This window comes from Lacerta agilis, chromosome 1 (genome assembly GCF_009819535.1).
Source record: "Lacerta agilis isolate rLacAgi1 chromosome 1, rLacAgi1.pri, whole genome shotgun sequence".
Lineage (NCBI taxonomy): Eukaryota > Metazoa > Chordata > Lepidosauria > Squamata > Lacertidae > Lacerta > Lacerta agilis.
Genome location: NC_046312.1, coordinates 43,680,445 through 43,705,888, shown reverse-complemented (window position 1 = coordinate 43,705,888; position 25,444 = coordinate 43,680,445). Strand labels below are relative to the sequence as shown.

Genomic DNA, 25,444 nt, shown 5'->3' with positions numbered 1-25,444 from the left:
TAATTCTCTGTCCCTGGCCCCCGAGCTCACACCTCGGGGACTGGATATAAGAAATCTTGACGTCGCCTTGGGGCTGCCACCCCCAGAAAGCGAATTTCTTCTCCGAAGTAGCTCACTCATTTCTCTCCAACTTTGCATCAACCCTCTCAGCTCCTTGGCAAGGCATTCTTCCAAAATGTCAAAAGTTTTAAAAGCCTCCTCTGTGGGCAATTGGTTCCATTTCAGACCCCCACACAAGACTTTGACTTTTCTACAAAGCAGTTCCACCTTCAAGGCAGTGAGTCTCTGTTCATCCGTTAGTCCAGAGTTCAATACCAGTTCAAGGACGAAACCCAACATACTGGCAGAGGAGGAGGAAGTGGGTGTCATATTTCTACTCCCCTCTTTGTTCGTCGCCATTTTCCTGAGCTGGAGCGCAAATACCGCAACTTTAAATGGAGATATTTTCCTCTAGTTAACTTCCCGAAAGAAAAGTTTGCCAGTCTCATGTGTCGATTTTAAATACATTGTAACCAGTTCTGTAGCAGTAATCACTCAAATTGGTTAGATTCTTGAGCTCGAAGGGAGGGAGGCAGGCTGCCCTTCTCCTTCCCCCCGGATCGTCCCAAAAGCACGATTTCTACTCAAATTCTTTACTCACGACCACCGGGTTCCTTTAGCTCCATTCTTCACAGGTAGAACTTAGACGCTCACCGCGGGCTCTGTCGCCGCATTTGCATCCCGGTTGGGGCATGTCCCCGAAGCCCGGCTCCGGTTGTCCCTTCACCCCCACTCCCCCTTTACAGGGGGAGCGAGGGAAGGGTTCGGAGCCTCCGCGGGCGCTGCCGGGGAGCCCAGGGTGCGGGACGCTCTTCCCGCACCCCAACCGGAGCCCCGCTTTGCGGTAGCGGGGCTCCTGACCCCCGGGATGGACAGGGCGCTTCGGACCCGAAGCAGCCCTCGACCACCCGGCGATTGCGTCGCCGCCGGAAGTGAGAGTACCAACACTTCTTTCAAAGAATCAGTCTGAGTAAAGTCTGAGTAAAAGTATATCATTTATTTCATCTAACAAATGTGAAGAAAATTATGGACTCTGTTATAAGCATTTGCAACATCCTTTCTTTATAATATTCTCCACCTCCCACATTCACTCCTCCATTCTATTGATTTTCATCAAAATAATAACTGGCAATGTTAACTGCAAGAATACCAAACCAGAAAGAAGTTAACTGTCTACTAATAGATGGTGCTCATTTATTACTACATATGGTGTTGAAATATCTGACTTTTCCCATTATTGCATTCCTTCAGTGATAAATGGCTGTGGAGAAATACCATGTTTTTCTATCTATAAGATGCCACCATGTATAAGACACCCCCTATTTGGGGGGACTCAGATTTAAGAAAATGGGGGGAGATAGCCCCGTGAATAAGATGCCTCCTAATTTTTGATATTTTTTAGGGGGGGAACCTAGTCTTATACACGGAAAAAATACGTTAAGTATGGAGTCTTATTTAGCTCTCTTAGTAAAATATAATTACAGTATACTACTACTCAAACATTGCTTCTTTAGACTTGATTAATAGAATACAAACTCAAATAAACAACAATAGATGCTATGACTATATATTTAAATTTTTCTCTGTGATTGTTTAATGCAGTCCTACTGGACAGTTAATAATATTCCATGTGTGTATGTCTCATAGAATAAAGTCAGAACAGAGGGAACACTGAAATCTTAAACAGTTTTCAGTGAAGGCGAAAGCAAAGATCAACTGTCTGAGCCTATGCAATTATTTATTCTAGACATTCTTCAGGTGGAGCTTGGCCAAACTTGTCAGTAAAAGAAGGATTACTATTATACATATCAGCTAGCCTACCAATCTTGCCACCAGGGTGGAATGTATAGAAACTATCATTCTTGATTGCATCCCCAAAGCCTTGTTGGAGCATCTGTTCATGATGATGATGAAGTGTTTCTTCTCTGTAGCTATTTTTTATTTTAAATCTCAGAGCAGGCACATTATTGAAACAGTATTTTTTTAGTGTATAGAATGAATTAAGTCTAAAGCAGCCATTCTCAACCTTGGGTCCCCAGATGTCATTGGACTACAACTCCCATCATCCCTAGTTAGCAGGGCCATTGGCCAGAGATGATGGGAGTTGTAGTACAACAACATCTGGGGACCCAAGGTTGAGAAAGGCTGGTCTAAAGGGTTGAAAATTCCCTTGTCTCTATTGGTTATATCCTATCTTTTACATAATTTCCTACAGACATATGCTTGATTCTTAAACGACCTTATCCAAAGAAGAGGATGGAAGGGCAGAGTAGATTGTGTCCCAGTGGTATAGTAAAGAGACCTGGGTGGCTGATTTCAACTAATTAGTGTGTTATCAAGTTATTATTGGGATAATTGCATTCGCCATAGGTTTAAGAATGCTAGTGTGTAGATAGTGTGTGTTTGGAAGTTTAAGAAACAGTTCTCTTGGCTCTGGTTTTGCAAAACATTTTTTTTGTAATAATGTTGCACCCAATAGAGCTGATTGGCTTTTCTTCCATTCTTACTTTTATGTGTCAAAAACTAAGATTTCTCCCATCCTTTTGGTTTTTCAGAATTACCACTTGTCAGTATAAGATCTTATTGTGTACATATTATTCTAATTAGTTTTCAGAGGATGTGTTTGCATTGTTTTAGATAACAGTTAGAAATCTTGAATGGCTGTCACATTTGAATCTGTTTCTCTTACTACTGCCCATCAGTTCCATGTTTCTATGTTGCAGACAGCTAAGGCTTAGAAGTAATTTCCATTTAGCAATGTGGAACTTTTCCATTGTGCTCAGTAGGGCTGGGCAATATATTGATATATCGTCCAAAACCGGTTTGAAGTTCACCTCGTGATAATTGTTTCATAATATTTGATCTGTCAGTATATCACAGATCACAATGTGTGTACGGACTAGGCGGTAACTGGCTTTCAACATCGCAATAACTCACCAGCTAAACGTTGCAATGTTATCAGCAGCTAAACCTCACACAATATCACCAGCTAAACATTGCAGTCCACCACAACGTCTGTAATAAGGATGAAACTATACAGATGTGAAGAGGACAATGTCCAGGCAACTGCTACTACTTAAGAGGTCTAAAATGGATAAATGACAATACTATCAATCACCACACAGTCAGTTTCATCAGCAGGCAAACCAAAATGCACCCCAATAGGACTTTTGGTTTTGGCTTGGCTACCAAATTGTAGTATGCAGGACAATCCGAAGTACAGCGATGAGTCATAGTGAATACAAATAATCTGGGACTGCCAGTCTGCCAGCAGGTATCATAGAATCATAGAGTTGGAAGAGACCACAAGGGCCATCCAGTCCAACCCCCTGCCAAGCAGGAAACAGAAGCCAGAAGCAGGAGCGGGAGCCAGAAGCAACAGTGGCAAAAACAGCTGGCTATGACCGCGGTATGTTCTGCAGTAGAGCTGACAACTTGCAAGGCCTCGCTGTGACAGCACAGTCAGTGGTGGCCTGCGAGTCCTTGCACTGGCGAAGGGAGCCGCTTGCCCACCCGGAGCGGCAAACCCGGGGGCACCCCCTGGGGGCGGGGTGCTGCTCCGTAGTGCATGCGCCGTGCATCACGACGCATGTGCGCTACGGAGCGGCACTGCGCATGTGCGCTACGAAGCGCCAGCACAGCAAACCTGCTCGGCGCCGTGGAGGCCAGGGAGGGGTGTCACACCAGCCAGTGGGTGGGTGGGAGGAGACGCTTCTCCCCGCCACCCTCCAGCCTCCAGGAAAAAAGCCTCGTCGCTCGATGCAGCAGCGGCTGGCTTCCTTGCGCAGCCAGTGCTCGCTTCACTTTGCTTCTGCCATTCCTGCTGCTGCTGGCCTGGAGGAAAGAAGAAGGAAAGCGAAGTGAGCGCCAGCCAAGCGAGCAAGCCAACCGCCACCTCACCAAGCAACGAGGCTTTTTGCCGGGCGGCGGGGCTCGGCTTGGGAGTTGCAGGGGGACACCGAGTCTCGCCCCCCTCCAGGTTGGCACCCAGGGTGAGCCGCCTCCAACGCCCCCTCCTTGCTCCACCCCTGAGTCCTTGTGGTGATGATTGGAGGGGGCAGTAGTAGCAGTGGCAGCCTGCAAGGCCTTGCAGCCGCAGCACAAACAGTGGTGGCCTGCAAGGCCTTAAGGCAGTGATAGTGATGGCAGTGGCCTGCAATGACTCGCAGCAGTGATGGGAGGCAGTGGTAGTGTCCTATTTACCTCTGCGTAGTTCCTTCCTTGTTTCAGATATCTGTTGGAAATTATGCTCTCTCCAAAACCCCTGAGTGTCTTCCCGATGGCTCTCTCTGGCTGGCATGACCCTTCAGTCCAGAGTACCTAAAATCTGCGACCCTTCTCTTATGAAAAGAGCACACATGTCTTCTAGCATCTCACAGCAAGAAGAACGAAACATCTGTAGAACTAAACTACATTTATTTACAGTCTGTGTACAGAGACTCCATTATCACGTCTGTGTTCTCCGAGCTCTGGCAGAACAAGAACCAAACTGCGACACAGCAGAAGTGAAACGAAAACGTACAATAACTACACTTTGGCGGAAGAGATAAGACAGTCTTCCATTCCCACACTCTCTCTCAGACACTCATGTGATTTACACTAATCAAAATAGCAAGCTGTAGCAACTGAGGCTACTTATAATCCTAACAATATCATGATATAGCAATATATCGTGATGTTTAGCTGGTGATATATTGCAATATTGAAAACCAGTTATCACCCAGCCCTGGTGCTCAGTACCTTCTGCCAAACTGTTTCCTATACATTCCCCCCCCCCCAGTTTATTAAGTGACCTCTCCCATCTTTAGGATCTTATTTCAAAACCCAGTACCTTAGCAGAGCCTTTCTGCAACCAGCCTTGTCTCAACTTACTTACACTTCTGCTGCCATTTGACATACCTTTCCCCTTCCTTCTATACACTGGACAAAGAACTTATACTTACTTTACATTCGTGATTGGAACCTTAGGTGGGTGAGCAATAAATACAGTGGCACCTAAGGTTCCAAACTGCCAAACTGTTTCCTATACATTTATCCCCCAGTTTAAGTGACCTCTCCCATCTTTAGGATCTTCTTTCAAAACCCAGTACCTTAGCAGCGCCTTTCTGCAACCAGCCTTGTCTTGATTTTGATAGATTCGCAATACAGTGGTACCTCTGGTTACGTACTTAATTCGTTCCGCAGGTCCGTTCTTAACCTGAAGCTGTTCTTAACCTGAAGCACCACTTTAGCTAATGGGGCCTCCCGCTGCCGGTGCGCCGCCAAAGCACGATTTCTGTTCTTATCCTGAAGCAAAGTTCTTAACCGGAAGCGTTATTTCTGGGTTAGCGGAGTATGTAAACTGAAGCGTATGTAACCTGAAGTGTATGTAACCCGAGGTACCACTGTAAATGGATTTATTTATCTATTTGTCCATTTATCTATTTTTCCTCGCTCCACTCACCCAGTGGGCTTTCCTTGCTTACTGGGCTCTGGGAAGGTTGCAGGAGGGCTCTGGTAGCATCCTAGGGTCCTCTCATGATTTCAGATCCTGGTAAGCAGTCCTCTGCAGTGCAGGAGGGGGCAGTTCCGGGGTTACATACTTTGCACGATTTTGCCTTTGTGCGCGGACTCCTGCAACAGAACCTTAATGTAGGTAGCAGGCCAATTGTATATTTATAAATCCTGGGTTTTTCCGTTATTCCCCATTTCTGGCTAATATAACTTGCAAACTGTGTGTACAGCACATATCAAACTTTGGCAAATGGTGGTAATAGTAATGGTGGTTTAGATTAATGTTTTATATTGATTTAGGAAACCACGAGAACAACAAATGTATCAGATGGTTGCATGTAAAGCTTGGTTTCTTTCTGATGTAATTATTTTAAATTCTGTTCTTATCCCTTTTGAGTTGCTTCCTTAACCACTAGCAATAAATTCTAGATCACTTTCACACTTCCTGGTATGCCAGATTTTTTTGTGGGGGAGGTAGATATGTTGAAGGAAGATGGCAGACAGCATGTTTGTCTAGGCAAATGTTCCTGTCTTGAGCACCATTTAGTTTTCAGGGGTTCATTGGCCTGCTTCAAGCATAAACACTGCTCAACTTTCTAGCCATGATTTAGAGACAATTGAGTGTGTTCTGTGAGTTCACAGGTTCATCTTGTGTGAGCATTCCTCAGTCTTGCGGCCAGCTGTGGTTAGCACTGTCTCTGCTCGATGTCAAAATTAACCATAGGGAGTGACAAAAAAACAATTTTCAACCCAATGGTTAGAAACTGGTTTGTGTTAACAGCCTAAAGCAAGAACATCATTTCAGTTCAGGGTAAGATAACAAAGGATTTCAGACTCTCTCTCTTTTAAAAAAAATTACAGTTGCAGTATCTCAAGAAGAAGGAGCGTTTGTGGAGTACCAAGTTCCAATGGCAGAACTATCTGCACACTTATCACAAGTCCAGCGTGGGCAGCTGAGAGAGAACTTGCCTGACAACCATCAGACCAATACTGTACGTAAGGAACTGTTTTTTCACATGTCAGATTATAAACTACATATGGTAGCTGTGTTACAAAATGCTGAAGGATTGTATAAAACCCCTTGTTTGTTAAATGTGTCTTGTAATCTTGAATGTCATGAAGAAAGCAACATTTAGCAGGTGTAGTGGTTAGAGCAGGCATAGGCAAAGGCAGCCCTCCAGATGTTTTGGGACTACAACTCCTATCATCCCTAGCTAACAGGACCAGTGGTCAGGGATGATGGGAATTGTAGTCCCAAAACAGCTGGAGGGCCGAGTTTGCCTATGCCTGGGTTAGAGAATTGGACTAGGAGTGAGAAGACCAGGTTCAAATCCATGCTTGGCCATAAACTAATTATGTGATCTTTGTCCACTTAGCCTAACCTACCATTATAAAGTTGTTTTGTAGATTAAAAAGTCATGTGTGCTGTCTTCAGCCTTGGAGGAAAGACAGGATACCAATGTAAATGATAATAAAAATAATATAAATGCATTTAAGGGGGGGGTGTTCCTGTTTCATTCTTTGCTAAATCTTTCACACCACATGCATATTATACTACTTTAGAAAGCAGTGACCAGTAAACTCTTTAACTTTGATTTATTAAGTTATCAGATTGTATACAGTGGTACCTTGGTTCTCAAACTTAATCTGTTCCGGGAGTCCGTCTGACTCCCGAAACCATTCGAAAACCAAGGCACGGCTTCTGATTGGCTGCAGGAGCTTCCTGCACTCAAGCGGAAGCCACATTGGATATTGGGTTTCTGAAAAGTTTTCGCAAACAGGAACACTTATTTCCGGGTTTGCGGCATTCGGAAGCCAATTTGTTTGGCAACTAAGCCATTCGGGAACCAAGGTTCCACTGTACTGCTTAGTTTTCATAGACAGTACAGATTTATTTATTTATTTATTTACTTGCGGTGTGAACATTAGGATTTATTTGTTTATGTTGTATTAAAATATTTACAATCTGCCATTTATCTGTACTGATATCAGGGTGGAGCACAGAACAAAAAGTAATAATAAAATTAACAGTACTGTTAAAATATACCATCAAGCAAAAAGGGTAGCTAAAAACAACAGAGCAGGTAGTAGGTTAAACAGTTATCAACTTAAAATGTCTGGGAAAAGAAATAACTCTTAACCTGGTACCAACATGAGGATAGCATTGGTGCTGATTGTAAGGAAAGACAGGGCGCCACCACAGAGGAGGCTCTGTTCCTTCTTTTTCTTCTCTTACTACACATAATGCTAATTTAATGGTGCAACTGATGTATCACACTTTAAGAAATTGGCACTGCATACTGTGTTGTGGCATCTGCTTGAAGTTTTGTACTTGTAGTATCCTCTGTATTTGCAACATACTATTCCATTCTCACTTGCCTGATAAAGAACCACAATCTGGGCTCAAAAGCAGATGACTGATGAAGTAACTCTGGAAAACTTCTTGCTTTAAACCCTTGTCTTGTAAATTACCTTATGAGGGTAGTGTAGCCTGCAAAGTGGGTTATCTTTTAAATAAAATAAACGAAAAAGGCCTTGTTCAATCAAAGTTTCTGAAGATCTGAATTCACTAGAAAGCGGCATGATCTAGTTCATATTCAGAATTACTGGCCTTGTTCACCTGTCACAGTAAACCACAGTTAATGGTTTATGGTTAACATATCAGTGCTGGATGTTTTGCTCTTACCCACTTCTGCTACATAGGTAGAAACAAACCATAGTATCTGAGTTGGCCTTACATCCAAATTAGTGTGGGCCGTGGGCCATTTCCTCCAAACCATACCCTCCAGCTCATCAGCTGATGTCACTTGTCACTTAACTCCCTGCTCATCACCTTATGAGTTAATGTTAAAACCTGCTCAGTTTGGCAGAATTACAGGCAAACCCCTTTCTGATTTCTTGATTCAGGAAGGGATATGCTTTGGAATCCAATGCTAAAATGTGGGATAAGGGCTTTGTATAATACTGCCTTACAAGATGCTTTGAAGTCTTGACTTCGGGACTTTCTACATTGTTAAATTTATGGCAGTTCAAGCCATATGCAATTGCAGGCTGCTTGGGCCAGTTTTGGAGCCCTACAAGCTGTCAAGGAAGCCAAGAGAGGATTTTACATCTCAACACACATGAGCGTCATCTCTTCTGGTCATTTAGCTTACTTGTTCAAAGCTTCAGCTGTTTCATCAGGTCACTGCTAAATTCTGGACCTTGTCTCTGTGCCTCAGTGAAATTTTAGAACTCATAAGGCTTCATGGGCAATTTGGTCATTAGCTTTACCAATTATGTTGCAATACATTATGCAGGGAAAGTCATGTCTTTTATGGCTTTAACTGTGTTGTACTATATTCATTCAGAATGGGACTTTTACAGAAATATCATAGCATATGCTGAATAATGAGGGGCCAAACACAAAATCTTAAACAGCTTGTGCCATAAAAGTGGAAATGTCAGTATTTTTTATTAAAATAAATGCATAGGTATGGTTCCCATTCTGAGTGGCCAGTCCAGATGATGCTAACTTGGCAGGTATACGCAGAATCAGCATGCAGGAACAGCTTCATTTTTTAAATATTATTGTTCCCTAATTTCCTGACAAAGATCAGTTACCAGTTCATTGCTTTTCAACATGAGTTCCAATGCATTGAACATCTTTTTGAAACCTTAGTGCCAAGCAGGCCTCCCAAAAGTTTCCGTACTGAATGTGAAGGTTTCTCAGCATTAGTTCACCCAACTCCTGATACAAGTTTTTCAAGTTTCCCTGAAAGTCTCTTGCATCTTAAGAGATAGTAAACACATTAATTTATACTGAATGACCCAGAATCTGTGTTTCAAATATTGCCATTTTCACATGCTGCTTGGAAACCATTTATGGTAAGAGCCGTACTTGGATAAAGGTTTCCCCCCTAAAAGGTTCACTTACTATGCTGACTCCTTGCAGAAACCAAGGCTCATCCTACATAGAATCCTCAGAGTCAGTGGAAGTCCAAAATTTGGCAAAATTTTCAAACCCTACACACCATCATATCTCTTTCCTGGAGCTGCCTTCTGCATTTCCAGTTGGGTGAAAAGGCACTGAAATAGTTCAGGAAGTTCGCATGTCCCAGTTCTGCACCTTTGGGACTATTGCTTGGGTTTGATATTTAACTCTTTTTTTTGATAGTTGCCAAGGCTGCTGTTTATCTTTGGTATTACTCATTCACCTTGAAGATATACAGTCATTCTTGCCCACACACCAGAAGTACAAGGGTCTGGTTCAAACCTCTTTCAAGGCTTTGCTTCCATAATGGCTGATGAAACTGAGGAATCTGTTCCTTTGCTTCCACTGCAGGTGGCACCTCTGACCTGTGATCTGTTTAATGCTAATCAGGTAGGGATTTGTGTTTTGTCTGTACTGGAACAAAGTGCAACAAATATGACACAATCCCCAGTGTCATAAAATGCATCTTTGCTCAGATATGCCTGCAGGTTTCACTGTTGTGCATTATTTTATCTTCTGTTCTGAATTGCAACCCTCAGCACAGTTCTTACTTGGAGTAAGAACCATTTCATAATGTCTTTTCCCCTTCTTTGTGTACTTGTGGCCAAAACCCATCATGCCACCCTTCAGAAGAACTGATACGAAAACTATTTAGTTCATACAGCCTGTGAAAATTAACTCCCTGTAGGAAGCAGTCATCAACATTCACTTGCAAGTGTCTTTGAATTGTACTTAATACTGAATTTTTTTTTCTTCCAAGGTAAGGGCCAAAGATGTTTCTTTGAATCCATCAACAAAAGTTATTTTCAGTTTCTTTAAATAAAAATGTGATGCACTTGACTCTCACCAGGAGAGGAAATTTAGGATCATGGGTGTGGTTGTGATTTGTATTCCTGGGATCTGTATTCTTTTATTATGCTATAATGTTGCAGCTTTGGGGAGAGTAGTTTTACTTAGATATTATTTCCTCTCTAAATTGAAATTATTTCATATGGTGTATTACGTTTGAATGCTACAACAGCATACAAGCTAATGTTTCATGCCACCACTGCAAACCTCCACAATCTCATAAGCATAGGTATTACTGCTCTTGTACCTGCTCCTGTCTTGTGGTAATGCCGTACTTGTTTATTTCCAATACCCTTTCATAATTGGCCTGTGCTCCCTTTGCAATTAAAAAGTAACTGGAGGAGGCAAAAGTGTAGGAATGGATATTGTTGCACTTACGGGAACTAAGGATAAGTTCAGTCCTACTTTGTTACTGCTGTTGAGAATATAGATTTTAGCTTGGACCCTCTAGCACAGCATTGCTAGAGCACAAAATTGGTTGCTGCACTGACACCATACCTAATGCAAGTACACCAAAGGAAGGAAATTAAAATCTTGGAAATTTTTGAAGTCTTCTTGCTTATATCTGCTTCCTATTTTCCTGCTTCCTCTGTTCCCACCTTGCTCTAAATTATTACCTTCCCCATACCAGAAGGTGTAGTACATTTGCATAGTGTTCAACCGAAAGGGAGGCGCTTCTCAATGTCATTTTTGGCAACATTGAAAAGCAAACTCATTCCCCAGTTTAATTTATTTTATATTTTGTAATTGTATCAAAAAGGCTGGAGGAAATCTTTGACTCAGGGTCATGGCAACATTTCAGTTCAGCGTGATACCAGCCTCTAGCCAAAATTGATATTGTATCTTCATGATGTCATCCTGTTCATTACATCATCACTGTATGACTAATTGAGGGGGAAATCAGTGCAGTGAGGAAAGAAAGAAAATGGTACAGCAGACTTGGTAAATGGTACAGCAGAGTGAAAACATTGGCGTAAAGAGAAGGCAGTGGGGAAACATTCCTGCATATATATTTTAGGAAATACTTTGGGACTCGAATCCAAATGCATTGCTTTCTATCCAAAAACAAAATGGGAAGAATATCTGACACAGCCATATTATTTCACAGCCTCAACTTTATGCCATGAAGTCCTTCTTAAGGGAAAGGTGCTGTGGCAGAACGAGAGGCTGCTATTTACTAAATGCCCTAGTGGAAGGAAAAGATGCGCACCACTAACTTAAGCACATGAATCCTAATGTGCTTGTGTGTTCCTTGTTAAAATACTGAATGTAAATTGCAGATTTTAAAGCATTTTTATATCTCTTCAGGTTGTAAAGAAGCTTCAGATAGAAAAGTGATGGGAAAAGGGATCATGTTGGGGAACGAGGAGACTAATAGGTTGAAATTGACCAAAGCTCTTTCCCCCAAGAGCTGATTCATATATTTTTTTGCACATTTGTAAATAGCAATATCAAGTAAGAATATTGTAAACAAAATTATTGACGTAAATTAACTTTGGCATTTGTCACATACATAGAAATGGTACACTAATTAACTGAATACAGGTAACTGATATCTGTCTAATTAGCATAATTACCCCTGAGGATTGTAACACTGACTGCCCTGCCTAACATATGCTTTCTTTCTGCTTCATCTACAAGTGCACATTTACCATTTATCACTTCTTTTTCTTACAGTGTGACTGTTGTCATTAATTGCCCCTGTATATTAGATGCTTTGCTGGTCTTTAGATCCTTTCAGCTGAATCTTTCCTTTATTTCACATGTTGCCCGTTAGTAATATAATTTTATTATCCTTATAACCTGCAACTTCATGGGGCTCCTGGCGATGTCCTGTCTGGGCGCAGGCGGGGCCCACGCCCACTTAGCTTCAGCACTGCTGCAGCATCAAATGCTGCCAGACTACTCACTGAGCTCTGCCCTTTACGATTACAACATGGAATATACACGTTGCATGCAGGTGTTTACGGAACTGGGATTTTTAAAATTATGTTTGTAGAATGACAACGTTGAAAGACGGCGTAATGAAAGCAGCGATCGAAGAGGCAACGATAATCCCGGTTCAGCCTCTAACGGGCAGCCACAGCACAGCACTCGGCAAGTGGTGGAACAGGATGACGATGACGACGATGAAGAGCTGACGCTGAAATACGGGGCAAAGCATGTGATTATGCTGTTTGCACCAGTCACGCTTTGTATGGTGGTAGTTGTTGCAACCATCAAGTCTGTCAGCTTTTATACGCGGAAGGATGGACAGCTGTATGTATTATTTTTCTTTTTGGCTCTGATGTCCTCTGATATCTACCCCCCCCCTTTTGTGTTCTGCCATTACACCAGTCTTTCGCAGTCATACATTGAGCAAACAGGAAGCAGGAGACAAATGTTCCCTTAGTTGTGCTTTCTTGGGGGGGGGCGGGGGGCGGATGGACCCTTTCTCTAGCTGCTCTTCTCCCGGCCATGCTCTGAGACTAGAAATGAGCTCCACCAGGAGAAAAGCAACTGCGGGGAGGCAGTTTTGGAGGGGAAGGATTAAGCTGCTTCTTCCTCCCACTTCTCTTTTTTAGACCATTCCAGACCCAGGTCCCACTTTAAATCTGTTCTAAACATGACCCATATTATAAAACGGTACTCTGTTACATCTAGTTATACCTTCAGTGACATTCCGTAAACCAAAGGACAACTTGAGGTTTCTCATGTTATAATGACATGCAACATTGCTCCTAATGTTGCATTCCCATGTAAAGTCAAGTTGCACCTAGTACTTTATAGATAAATAACCCAAGTTTTTATTCTATATGCTCAAGTCCTCAATCTTAAGGATTTTTTTTAGCATGGTAATCTTTTATTAACCTCACTACAAAAAGTAAGCTTTCTGACTACAACATATTTCCTGTGTCTGCCTTTGGTTTTGTTCACAAGTGAATGAAATATTAAATTGTAATTCATTCCATATCCACTAGATGGTGTGGGCATAAAGGCATTACAGTGGAACCTTGGTTCTCGAACGGCTTAGTTGACGAACAAATCAGCTCCCGAACGCCAAAATCCCGGAAGTAAGTGTTCCGGTTTTCAAATGTTTTTCAGAAGCTGAACGTCTGATGCGGCTGTTGGCTATTTTTTCCGGGGCGCCAGCAGCAATCGGAAGCCGCGCCTTGGTTTTCAAACATTTCGGGAGTTGAACAGACTTCCAGAACAGATTAAGTTTGAGAACCAAGGTTCCACTGTATTTAGAAGAATTATGGCTCAGAGTATGTACTGTATGTACTAATGCTTGCTTATTTGTTGAACTCTCCTTAGGGTTGGTCTCTTGCACTTACTCAAAAACTTACCACATTTTAAGAACACATTCATATTGCACAAACTTCACCTTTTACTTTTTTTCTGTATTCTATTGCAGCATCTACACCCCATTCACGGAAGATACAGAAACAGTTGGACAAAGGGCTCTGAATTCTATTCTCAATGCTGCCATTATGATTAGCGTCATCATTATCATGACCATACTCCTGGTTGTGCTTTATAAGTACAGGTGCTATAAGGTGAGCTCAGGTTTACTCTTACTGTATGGAGGCTGTTATTGAAGCCTTCAGCATGTCTGTCTCATTATTTCTAATAGCATACTTGGAATACTTTCAGCGTACAAAGAGCCAAAATAGTTGCTAAAACAGTGCCTAAGCTAAAGATCAGCTGTGATAGAGCAGCACAGGATAATAATAATAATAATAATAATAATAATAATAATAATAATTGCTGTTTTTTCGATATTTCACTATAGATAAGGATAGTCATGAATATCTAAATCGGCAACTAATGTGTATTTTTTTACTTTAATTTAGTGGACCTGTTTTCAGGGAAAGAATAAATATTGAATTAAATTAAAGCACCCTTTAAAAGCTGGGAATGTTATGGAAATGTGCAAAAAAAACACCCAACCTATTAGAGAAAGGTTTTGTTGCATGCACTCCAATCTCTGATCGGTAAGAGACTCCAGGAGTGGCAGTGCTTACCCAGGCTTTAGTTTCCTTGGAATGAAGGTCAATGGGGACTGTGGTGTCTTTGGGATATATTGCTTTATTTATGCATATATACTACATGAGAATAAGATGGAAGGGCTCACAGCATTAACAGTCCAGGTTGGGGAGGGGAGGGCGGGAGTCACCAAAGTCATAGTTCTGGATTCATCACACAGAGCAAGTCAAGCTGCTGTGTCTCTCCAGCTTCCTCCTCTAGCTCCAGACCAGACTTCAGACAAAGGGCTCACTCTTTACTGATGTTTTCCTTAATCTTGTACTTCTAGGATGATGTAACATTCAGCCAGGTGAAGGGGGCAAAGGCCCACTCATTTGTCTCTATAGCAATATGGTCACTCTTTCCTTTTGTAGCTGAAGGGTGCTTCCAAGCCCAGCTAATCTTACAGAGAGACTGGCTTGACCGGTTCAGTGGTTCCCTCTGCTAGATTCCAACCTAACAGATACATCATCACAGACTTGGAAGGGACCCACAGGCATCATCCAAACCACCAGCCCAATCCTATAACAGGTTATTTGGACCTCTTGTAGTCTTTATTTGTCCATAATGCTGGTTCTCCCTCCCTTTGTCATGGACTGCATGTTCTTATGAAATGAACACATTTTACTGTGGAATATATATGTACTCCATGCTGTCAAGTATAATCATCTCCATATGGCATGTTAAGCCAAACCTTGGCGTAGTTGCCACACACACTCAGCTAAAAAACCCCAGAAGGAGCCAATCTGAGAGCCAGCACATTTCCACAATCATGGTAAGCCATGGTTTACTGTGACGTGAACCAGGTTCTTGTCTTATTGACCAACAAATGACAATTTTCTTTTTTATTAGTAGTTTAGGTGTGCATAAAAGAAAAATATTCCCCCCCCCCCAGAAAAACAGGCTTCAGTTTTCATTGTTATATTCCTTGTGTAATAGTAAAATTATGCTGTTGTTTTTTGTGTTTTCAGGTGATCCATGGGTGGCTCATCGTTTCTTCACTCTTCTTGCTTTTCTTTTTCTCATTGATTTACTTAGGGTAAGTTTGCAAGTACAGTATCTTGACCTTTAGAAATGTTAGTAAGTAAGAGGATTAGCAAATTTTTGTTGGCTTGTAAAGTCTATACCCCTTTGCAGCACTGCAAAGCTTTGTGTATTTTTCCTTGGACATTCCTCACAGTGAGGAACTAAGGATTATTAATTCTCTAAGTCTTGTAGTCTGAGGTGTTGAAGAGTGTGCTTCTCAATCAAGACTTGTAGCTCTAAAATAGAGATATTGAACCTTGGGTCCCTAGATATGTTGCAAGTCGCATTATCGTAGACCTTAGGCTAAGCTGGCTGGGCTTGGTAGCAACTGTAGTCTAGGAACATCTGGAGATCCAGAATTGAAGAACTCTTCTCTGGAACATGAGTGAATGGCGTTCAGTTATAGCGTAGAACACTTACATGTCTCACTGTTGTGATTACTTTTCCAGTTATGGAGATTAGAAGGAGCTAAAAGGCAATAAAACAATGTGATGCACAAGCAAGCCTAAAAGCATGACAACACATTTGAAATGAAAATCGAATCCTGTGTTTTTTCTAAATGAATTCCCCACCCCTAAGCTTTAAATCTAGGCTAGGAAATGAAGAAGAAACTTTGAACTTGCCGCACAAAATGCAAACATAATTTGCTGGGTTGACGGTTGCTGTTTCTTCTCCGCCATTCTTTGCGTAACAAGTTTTTCTCTTAATCTTGTGTGTGTGTTCAATAGGGAGGTTTTTAAGACTTACAACGTTGCCATGGACTACTTTACCCTAGCGCTCATGATCTGGAACTTTGGAGTGGTGGGAATGATCTGCATTCACTGGAAAGGCCCTCTTCGGCTCCAGCAAGCCTATCTCATTATGATAAGTGCTCTGATGGCCCTGGTATTTATCAAATACCTCCCTGAATGGACTGCCTGGCTCATCTTGGCAGTGATTTCAGTGTACGGTAAGATCCTCCAAACATCTTTTATTAGGAACAACATTGACTTACTCTGCTTTTTTCCACTTTTATATTTAATGCCTAGAAAGCTAGAATCAAGAACCAGACCCTTTTACTTGTGTCCTTTTGAAGTCTAAGAAATCATACTGTGAGTCTGTAGAATACCTTGATTATGCTTCCGTGTGTGGACTATTCCATCACAAGAATTACAGTGGTGCCCCGCTAGACGAAAATAATTCGTTCTGCGAAAATTTTCGTCTAGCGGGTTTTTCGTCTTGCGGAGCGGCAATGATAGCCACGCTCTGCAAAACGAAAAAAAAAAAAGACGAACATTTTTCGTCTTGCGAGGCAGCCCCATAGACTTTTTCGTCTAGCGGGGCAGCCTTCCGCTAGAATAATGCCTTCGTCTAGCGAGTTTTTCGTCTAGTGAGGCATTCGTCTAGCGGGGCACCACTGTATTTTTTTCCAAAGCATTTATTTTCCCCAATCCTCTGTAGAAACCTTTGCCCTTAAGGCAGCCTGTCTCTGCTGAAATAAGATAGGTGATGCTAATGGGAGAGAGATGTCATTTCCAATACCCAAACTCAGAAGACAACTGAAAAAGAGGGAACTAGAACTTTTCCATAGTTTGCTGCTTGATAGCAGCCAGTCCTAAGAAGAATCTCTTAACAAAAAATCTCATAACAAAAAAAAATTGTTATGGAAAATAACTAGTAACAACAACTCTTAGTAGTTTGCAGTTAATAAATTAATACCATCTGATCTTTCATGACATACTTCCTCCTTGGTGATGCTGGACTAGGTTTACCTTTGGCCTGATCCAGCATGACTTTTCTTAAGTTAAGTTGCTCTCATTCTAAAAAGAAAGAAAGGGGGGAAAGAGCAGATTTGAACAAGCCATGTAACAAGTTTCTTCCCAAGCTTGATCTGAGGTGAGACTTGTGATGTCTTTGCAGTACTGAACAGTAGAGAAGACAAAGAGCAGCCAAATTCCCCAATGACTAAAACATAAATTACTGTAGGAAAGTGTTCATTTATCACTTTAGTTAAGCGCTTAGAACAAAATCTACTTTTAAGTATAACAAACATTTCCTTTATTTTTTATTTGCTCTCTTGTTTCCCCCCACACACACCCCCAAGACAGTAAGGTATGATGTAAAGGGAAGGATTCCTCAGGTTTTGCCATTCATAATTTTTGAATACCTACATCAGGTTTTGGCTAATGCTAAACACCCCTAGTTCTTGAGTCAGATCATATTTAAATGTAAACGTTACCTTTTTCAAGTGGGAACAGGAGCTTGGCAGCCTTTTGAGATATACACACAGTGAAGGTTTGTGAATGTCACATGCTTTCCCCTCAAATTGTATTTGTTCAGGGAATCCAAATGACCTTTATAAAGCATTCTTGTTCTTCTGCATAAGATGCACAGAAACAAAGGTTGCACATAAACACAGATGTTCCGTGTCACAAGATTATGCAGATTTGACAGTGCCATCATCATTCAAATTTTGCACTCAAAATTTGTTTGTTATGCAAAAAGGCAATTTATACAACTGTTATTAACATCTATGCTGAATCTGAAAAGAATTGCCAAGTCACGTGGAAATACACATTTGCATCAGCGTAAGACTGTAAGTGAGGATGTTTCGTTCCGCAAGTGTAGATGTTTTTCACACTACATTGGTACCTCTGGTTATGAACGGGATCTGTTCCAGAGCCCCCTTCGTAACCTGAAAGGTCCGCATCCTGAAGTGCCGAATCTGCGCATGCTCGCAGTGCGGTTTGGCGCTTCTGCGCATGCACGTGATGTCATTTTGCACGTCGCGCATGCATGAACCACCAAACCCGGAAGTAACCCATTCTGGTACTTCCGGGTTCAGCGGGTTCGTAACCCGTGATGAATGCAACATGCAGTGTTTGTAACGAGGTACGACTGTATTGAATTTCAGGCACATTTGTGTGTGTTTGCTGCTAAACAAAGTGATGGTGTTTAATTTGGTAAAGAGTGTCTTAAGTGTCATAAAATTACATAGTTCTAGAGATAGCCATGTAATGTTTAATTTTAAAAAGAACCTGGAGAATGGGCTGTGTCATGTACATGTTGTAAAGGCAATTTTATTCTTTGATATGTGAGCTAAACCTATTGAATGCCCAGGTGCTAACATGTTTTTGAAGTCTGCCAGAAGCAGCTGCATAGGGTGGAGCAGGAATAGATTTAAGCCCCAGAGGCCACGTTGAAATGGAGGACAGCCATCATTTGCTAAGTCTGCCTTGCCTCACTAGTTAAGTCAGTTAATAAAGATACCTGAACTTTTTGGTATCCATGGAGGGAACTTAGAAATGACCAGTCTGGAAAGCTCATAAACATTACTCTGGTTGCTGCATTATTATTTTTTCAAATAAGGCTTTATCTCCACAATTGTGAGACCTGTGAAGATTTGGTTACTGTAATATTTTGTCCACAATGTGAAGAGATATACAGGAAGTATCCTAGCACATAAACTGAAATTTTCTGTAAGACTTCTCCCTGCAGGAGCCCTGAACTGCTTACTAAGCTCTTTACCTGATCTTTGACATCTGAGGCACAGTTTTTACTATTATTTATTAAATTTGTATACAGTGGTACCTCTGGTTATGTACTTAATTTGTTCCGGAGGTCTGTTCTTAACCAAATGCCAATCAAATGCCAACAGTGCCCTTCAGCTCTCTATATTGGACAAACAGGCCAAACCCTACGCCAAAGGATAAATGGACATAAATCTGATATCAGGAATCACAAGACAGAGAAACCAGTAGGAGAACACTTCAATCTCCCAGGACACTCTATAAAAGATCTCAAAGTAGCTGTCTTAATACAAAGAAATTTCAGAAATAGACTGGAAAGAGAAGTGGCTGAATTGCAACTAATCACCAAACTTAAAACCATGGAGAAACCTGGTTTGAACAAAGACATTGGATTCTTATCTCATTATACATAACAAAGCCATCTTTAGCCATCTCACCCCTTGCCTTTCCCTGCAAGACTAATTGCAGCCGTTTAGAGTCGTCAACAGATTTTCCACACTTATCAGCCTATCACCCATTCCCACCACCCTTCTGAGTAATACCCCTCCCCACTCCCCCACTATATTTAAGGATCTGGTGACTTCTGTTTCAGTGTATCTGAAGAAGTGTGCATGCACACGAAAGCTCATACCAGGAACAAACTCAGTTGGTCTCTAAGGTGCTACTAGAAAGAATTTTCGATTTTGTTCTTAACCTGAAACTGTTCTTAACCTGAAGCACCACTTTAGCTAATGGGACCTCCTGCTGCCACTGCGCCGCCAGAGCATGGTTTCTGTTCTTATCCTGAAGCAAAGTTCTTAACCTGAAGTGTTATTTCTGGGTTAGCGGAGTATGTAACCTGAAGCGTATGTAACCCGAGGTAACACTGTATCGCCCTTCATCCGAAGATCACAAAGCAGTTCCCAACATAAAAATACAAAAGGAGAACACAAAATATATAATAAAACAAAAACAAACCAATTATGCCCCCCAAAAAACAAACACATTTAAAAGGCCATAGAATGTTAATCAGCCCAAGGCCTGGTTATAGAGAAACATTTTTGCCTGGTGCCTAAAGTGAATGAAGTAATGAAGGTGCCATGCGAACCTCCCTGGGGAGAGCATCCCACAAATGAGGAACTGTTTTTAGGACTCGCCCTACTCTTTTTATGTAAATTATTTTTACTGATTTTAATATGATATTTTTATACTGTTGCAGTCCACCCTGGTATCTTACGGTGACTGCTGAGGTGTAAGCAATCTCCACTTTTAAGAAACTGTATTACTAAAGTTTAGGTTTTTTTCTGGACAGGGGTTATTTCTGTGGGGGTTGACCCCAATGTTGGTGTCTTTCAGATCTGGTTGCCGTATTGTGTCCTAAAGGACCTCTTCGTATGCTAGTTGAAACTGCTCAAGAAAGAAATGAGACTTTGTTCCCGGCACTCATTTACTCATGTAAGTATACAGAGTTGAGTTTTATATTCCGAAGCCTACTCCCAAACTATGGATATTAAAAATCCATCAAATTTTCTGCTGAAGTTGTGTGATGCTAGATGTGCAGCTGTGTTGTCACGTTTTCATTTCTTTGGGACTCAGATCTGCTGTTGGCTCAAGAGCTTGGAACGTGTGCTGCGTAGGATGTCTCAAGATGAAAAGAACATTATGTTCTACCTTAATTAAAAATGGAAAGAGAGGGAAAAAAGGATTTGGCCTGGTCAAAACAATAATAATACAGGAACACCTCTAATGGTTTTTAGCAGTATTAACTTACTGCATTTATATCTTTCTTCAGTGGATCCAAGACTGGCCCTGTTTACAAGCATTTATAAAGATACAACTGAAAAATACAAAGTTCATCTTAGAGATTTGGGAGATCTCTGCCCATTGATTTGTATGCAACTTTCATGGATTCTTTTTGAGGAATGGGAGGGAACTGATCCACCAGTGCAGCAGAAGGACATAAGAAGAGTTCAACTGGATCAGGCCAAAGGCCCATCTGTTCTCCCAGTGGCCAACCAGATGCCCATAGGAGGGGCACAAAGGGGACATGAGTGCAGCAGCTTTCAGACACATACTTCCTCTGACATTGGAAGTAGAACATTATTACACCCTGCTGTTTCATGCAGATAGCGGTACAAATGATTTTATGGTTTCAAAACTATACAAATAAAACACACATGCCTGTCTATTTTTATATTAATCCAAATGATTCTACCATGGGTGTCTACTATGCATTTGTACCGACATTTTTTTTAACAAAAGAAAAAATACAGGCTAATCATACTTCTATTTGATTTTGAGATTTTTGTTTCAAATTAAGATTGCTTTATAATTTTATGCAATAGAGAGGGTGTTGTTGTTTTTAATCAGCTGGACTTATAACTAGCCTTCTCAGCACTCATTTGCTCATGCAAGTGATTTAATGATAGCTGTGCAGTTAACAAACAGAGAAAACAGCCTGGTTACTGTAGTCTTCCATTTTTTGCCATATTTATTTGCCATATTTATATTAGGTTGCCCTTCAAGCTCAGTAGCTGATGAAACATTTCCTATCTTGCAGGCTTACACCAGGTTTACAACAGGGATGGGGAGGAAGAAGGGGAAAACAAAAGCCGTCACTGGTTCCTGAAGTTGCAAATGGCATAATGGAACTCTGGAAAAAGAAAAAGAAAAAAACCTTAAAAATATACTTTTCTGTAATTGACGTATAGTTAAAAAAATAAAAATAGGTAGCAGCAGTTAATTAAGGGTATCTCTTATTTTTCCAATAGCAACCATGATATGGCTGGTGAACATGGCTGAAGAAGACCCTGAATCCCAAAAGACAGCCACCAAAAACTCCACTTATGATAAACAAGGTGGGCTTTTTCATCTTTGCTTAGTTTAGTTCTTTTCACCATGACTTACCGAGAAACTTACAAGTGACCCTCCTTTGCTAATAAAAAGTACTTTACTCATCATGTACAAGGATTTTATGAAATTGTATTAAAGAATTTTGCTTTCTGTGATTGGTACAACTATACTGGAATGGTAGTTGGGGTAATGACACACAATGTTAATTCTTCTGGAATCCCATTGACACACACCCCCCATGCTCTTTTCCTTTCATCTCCATATCTTCTGCAGACATGGAACAAAAATCCTAAATAACAGTTACAAGGACATAAGCATAAAGTACTACAGTGGTACCTCTGGTTGCGAACGGGATCCGTTCCGGAGGCCCGTTCACAACATGAAAAGACCACAACCTGAAGTGCCGTATCTGCGCATGTGCACGCTACAATTCGGCACTTCTGCGCATGCATGCCGCCGAAACCCAGAAGTATCCCATTCCGGTACTTCCGGGTTTGGCATGTTCGTATCCTGTAGTGAACGCAACCCACAGTGAACGCAACCCTAGGTATGACTGTATTCTGTCAAAGATAGTTTTCACGATGTTTCAGCCATTTCCCACCATTCACTTTAATTGACACCTAACAATCTAATGCTAATTTCATGAGGTCCAGAAACCTGCAAGTAGGACTAAAACCCTTTATTTGTGGAGGGGGGAGAGCCTTGCACATTTTTATACCTTTTGAGGGTTGTTTTTAGATGTCCCAAACATTGGATTCCAACCGTAAAATTAATCCTACAATGTATTTTATTATAATTATTATTTATTAAATTTGTATACTGCCCTTCATCTGAAGACCACAGAGTGGAGGTTCTGTTACATGAGCAGAGGTTGTTCTGTTCATGCAATGATTTTGTTGGATTCAGCCCTTTTTCTCTTTTCAGTTACAGCAAATCAGAGCCAGAATGCAAGTAGTGAGGCAGATGATGGAGGATTCAATCCAGAATGGGTGCAGGAACGAGATCGTAGAATAGGGAATCATGAATCAACCCCTGAATCGCGACAACCTGTTCAGAATCTTCCCAGTAATTCAACAGTTAGTGAAGAAGACCCAGAGGAAAGTAAGTAACACCACCAGCTAAATATATGTTAACTTAACAGGCACCTAAAAGACTTTGGGCCATTGCAAAAGGACTAGCTGTTGATATGCTTGTAGACTTTCACAAGGTTTTTGCTTCAGATTACTTGCCCTCAGAAACTTAAAGGGTGTTACTTTTATATACGTAGGTGCCGTAAGAACCTGTGTCTTTGTCATTCTTTAAATGAAACTGTAAGCTTCAGTGAGAGATGAGGTATAGAGCATAAATTGAATTTTCTGCTTTAATTATTCAAGTGCCCTGTTCAGGAGGTAAGGATGAAATGTAAACAAGGTCGGGTCGGCCGAGGGCTAGGACAAGGCCCAGGCATACGACAGGAACGGTTTCAGCCTGTCTCTCCCATCAGCGTACAGCTCTAGGAAGTTCCGAACCATCTTCCCCGATGATTTATGGTGACTCATGCCTTGGAGACATTGAGCACACATTCAGAGTCCAGCAGAGATAAACGCAGTCAGAGCTAGGCTGGAGTTGTAAGCACTAAACTACTTTATTAAGCATAAGGCAGAACAAAAGAAAACATGTCTCTTCTCTCTGGTCTTCCTCGGAGAGAAGTCAGAAGTGAAAGCAAAAACAAACAGGAACAGAGTACAGTAGACATCTGCTCCCATGATTCCAGCAGTTGGTGCTGGAATGCATAACAGACATGTGATGAACCAATCCCACATATCTGCACAGTGAGAGGAATACTGTTGTAACTTAAAGACTTGAGAAAACATTAAGGCACTGCTTGAGTTGTATTGAATGGGATGAAAATACAGAGGCCCTCCTGTTTTCTGTTAATTGAATGTTATGATTCCAAAAACATTGCCAAGCTGCTGATTATCCTAAAAAAATAAAGCTAACAACTCATACAGAAACCATAAGCATAGGTTCAGTTATAAGGATGCAATATAATTAGACACATGTAACCTTATAAAAATCATTATAAGAATTTTGTAGGAGACACGAGGCACTGAAGCAGCCTTCCAAGCAAGCAAACTTATCATTTTAAGCACAAACTGCAAGCTCCAAGCAAATTATTTGCTTTCTAGGCAGAAAAACTGAAGTTGTCTTTTGCCAGAAAGTTGTAATCAAGTAAGATGCATGATGAATGTGCCTTAATTTCAGTCAATGACTTTCCACTTGATGATACCACTTACATGGCAGGGAGATGACTAGGAAACGTGGGTAGAAGCATAGAGGTATGTCGGGCAGTATTTGTAATGTTGTGGGAAGGCAGTAATGTAGTACCTGACCACATTGTTAAGCCCACTGTCACTACAATTTCCTGCAGCTTCTTGGAAGAAAGGAGAACACTGAGCTTACTGTGGAGTCAGAGGCTGCAGTCTGCCTCTACATCATGGGTGAAGAACCTTTGGCCCTCCAGATGTTGAACTGCAACGTCCATCATCCCTAGCTATTGGCCATGCTTGCTGAGGCAGATGGGGGTTATATTCATCAATATATTGAGGGCCAAAGGTCCCCCACACCGCCTTTCCAAGTTCTACCCTATGATTCTTGGTCATCTGTTTCCACTCAATCTGAAGCTGTACACTTAATTTGCATGTGCTGATGTGGGTGTTGTTGATTTCCGTTCTAGTGATGTCCCCCCCCCCCGATTTCCATTCTAGTGATGGGCACTCACTCATCTTCTTGAGAAATAAAGCTTCCAAGGAATAATTTGTGTTTCTGCTTTTTCCAACTCCCTGTTTCGGTTCTTAATTGACTCAGTGGAGTTGAAATCCTGGGACTTCACCATATTTATTCAGGTCACATCTGTTTAATATGAAATAACAAGTATTCGGCACATTGCCGTAATATCGCCAAGAGAACTCATGGAAGGGCAGCAGGAAGAACCAAAATACTTTTAGCTGCTTAAGATGGCCTTGATTTCAGAGTTGAATGACAGGAGTCATTTTGTGCCATTTCTTAGTTCTTCTCCTTTTCCTTGGCAGGGGGAGTTAAGCTTGGCCTAGGGGACTTCATTTTCTACAGTGTCCTAGTCGGCAAAGCCTCAGCAACGGCCAGCGGAGACTGGAACACAACTCTAGCCTGTTTTGTAGCCATTTTAATTGTGAGTATAATATTAAGGTAGCAATGTTAACGTCCCACTCTAAGTAGCAAAGTGAAGTCATTACTACTGCATCAGAGGATTCTGGAGACCACATTTCAGAGCTCTATTCTGTGGGATTTGTTTGTCTGCCTTGCGGGTCAGGCAGCCTCATTAGCACTTCTTAAATGTGTGTTATCTTTCTTTTGTCCCCCTCAAAAATCAGTGGATGAATTGTGATAGATTCTGAACCTGGTATGTAGTTTATGTGAAGAATGTGCATACCGAGTTCTAATTCTCTGCATGATGCTGAGCCACCAACACCTACCTGCCTGGTGGAAATGAGGTTTTTCAGTTTGCCACTCTGGACTTTGACGATCAGTTGAAAGAGCCTTTACTCCCTGCAGATTCCAAGAGCAGGCGGGCTCTGCTGTTTAACAAAGTCTTAGAGAAGGTGCTGAAGGAAGCTGAGCTCAGAATCTGCCAACAGATAATACCCAGTGGCCATATCCATGTTGGATTTTCACTCAACAAGATAAAGTGTGTGAA

At 41.5% G+C, this 25,444-nt stretch overlaps 1 protein-coding gene across 2 annotated transcripts in view; it reads left to right on the top strand.

The window, feature by feature from the left end:
• The window catches only part of PSEN1 (presenilin 1), a 30,644-nt gene that overhangs the window by 3,731 nt on the left and 1,469 nt on the right, over positions 1-25,444 (top strand). The window contains exons 2-11 of one of the 2 annotated variants that reach the window (XM_033146360.1): positions 6,394-6,524; positions 9,857-9,895; positions 12,354-12,613; positions 13,752-13,893; positions 15,334-15,401; positions 16,117-16,337; positions 20,233-20,331; positions 21,648-21,734; positions 22,654-22,830; positions 24,801-24,919. In XM_033146360.1, the coding sequence (XP_033002251.1) occupies positions 6,441-6,524; positions 9,857-9,895; positions 12,354-12,613; positions 13,752-13,893; positions 15,334-15,401; positions 16,117-16,337; positions 20,233-20,331; positions 21,648-21,734; positions 22,654-22,830; positions 24,801-24,919 (1,296 nt within the window). In that variant the 5' untranslated portion in view covers positions 6,394-6,440. The remainder of the gene's footprint in view (positions 1-6,393; positions 6,525-9,856; positions 9,896-12,353; positions 12,614-13,751; positions 13,894-15,333; positions 15,402-16,116; positions 16,338-20,232; positions 20,332-21,647; positions 21,735-22,653; positions 22,831-24,800; positions 24,920-25,444) is intronic. The other variant, XM_033146369.1, reaches the window with a different exon arrangement.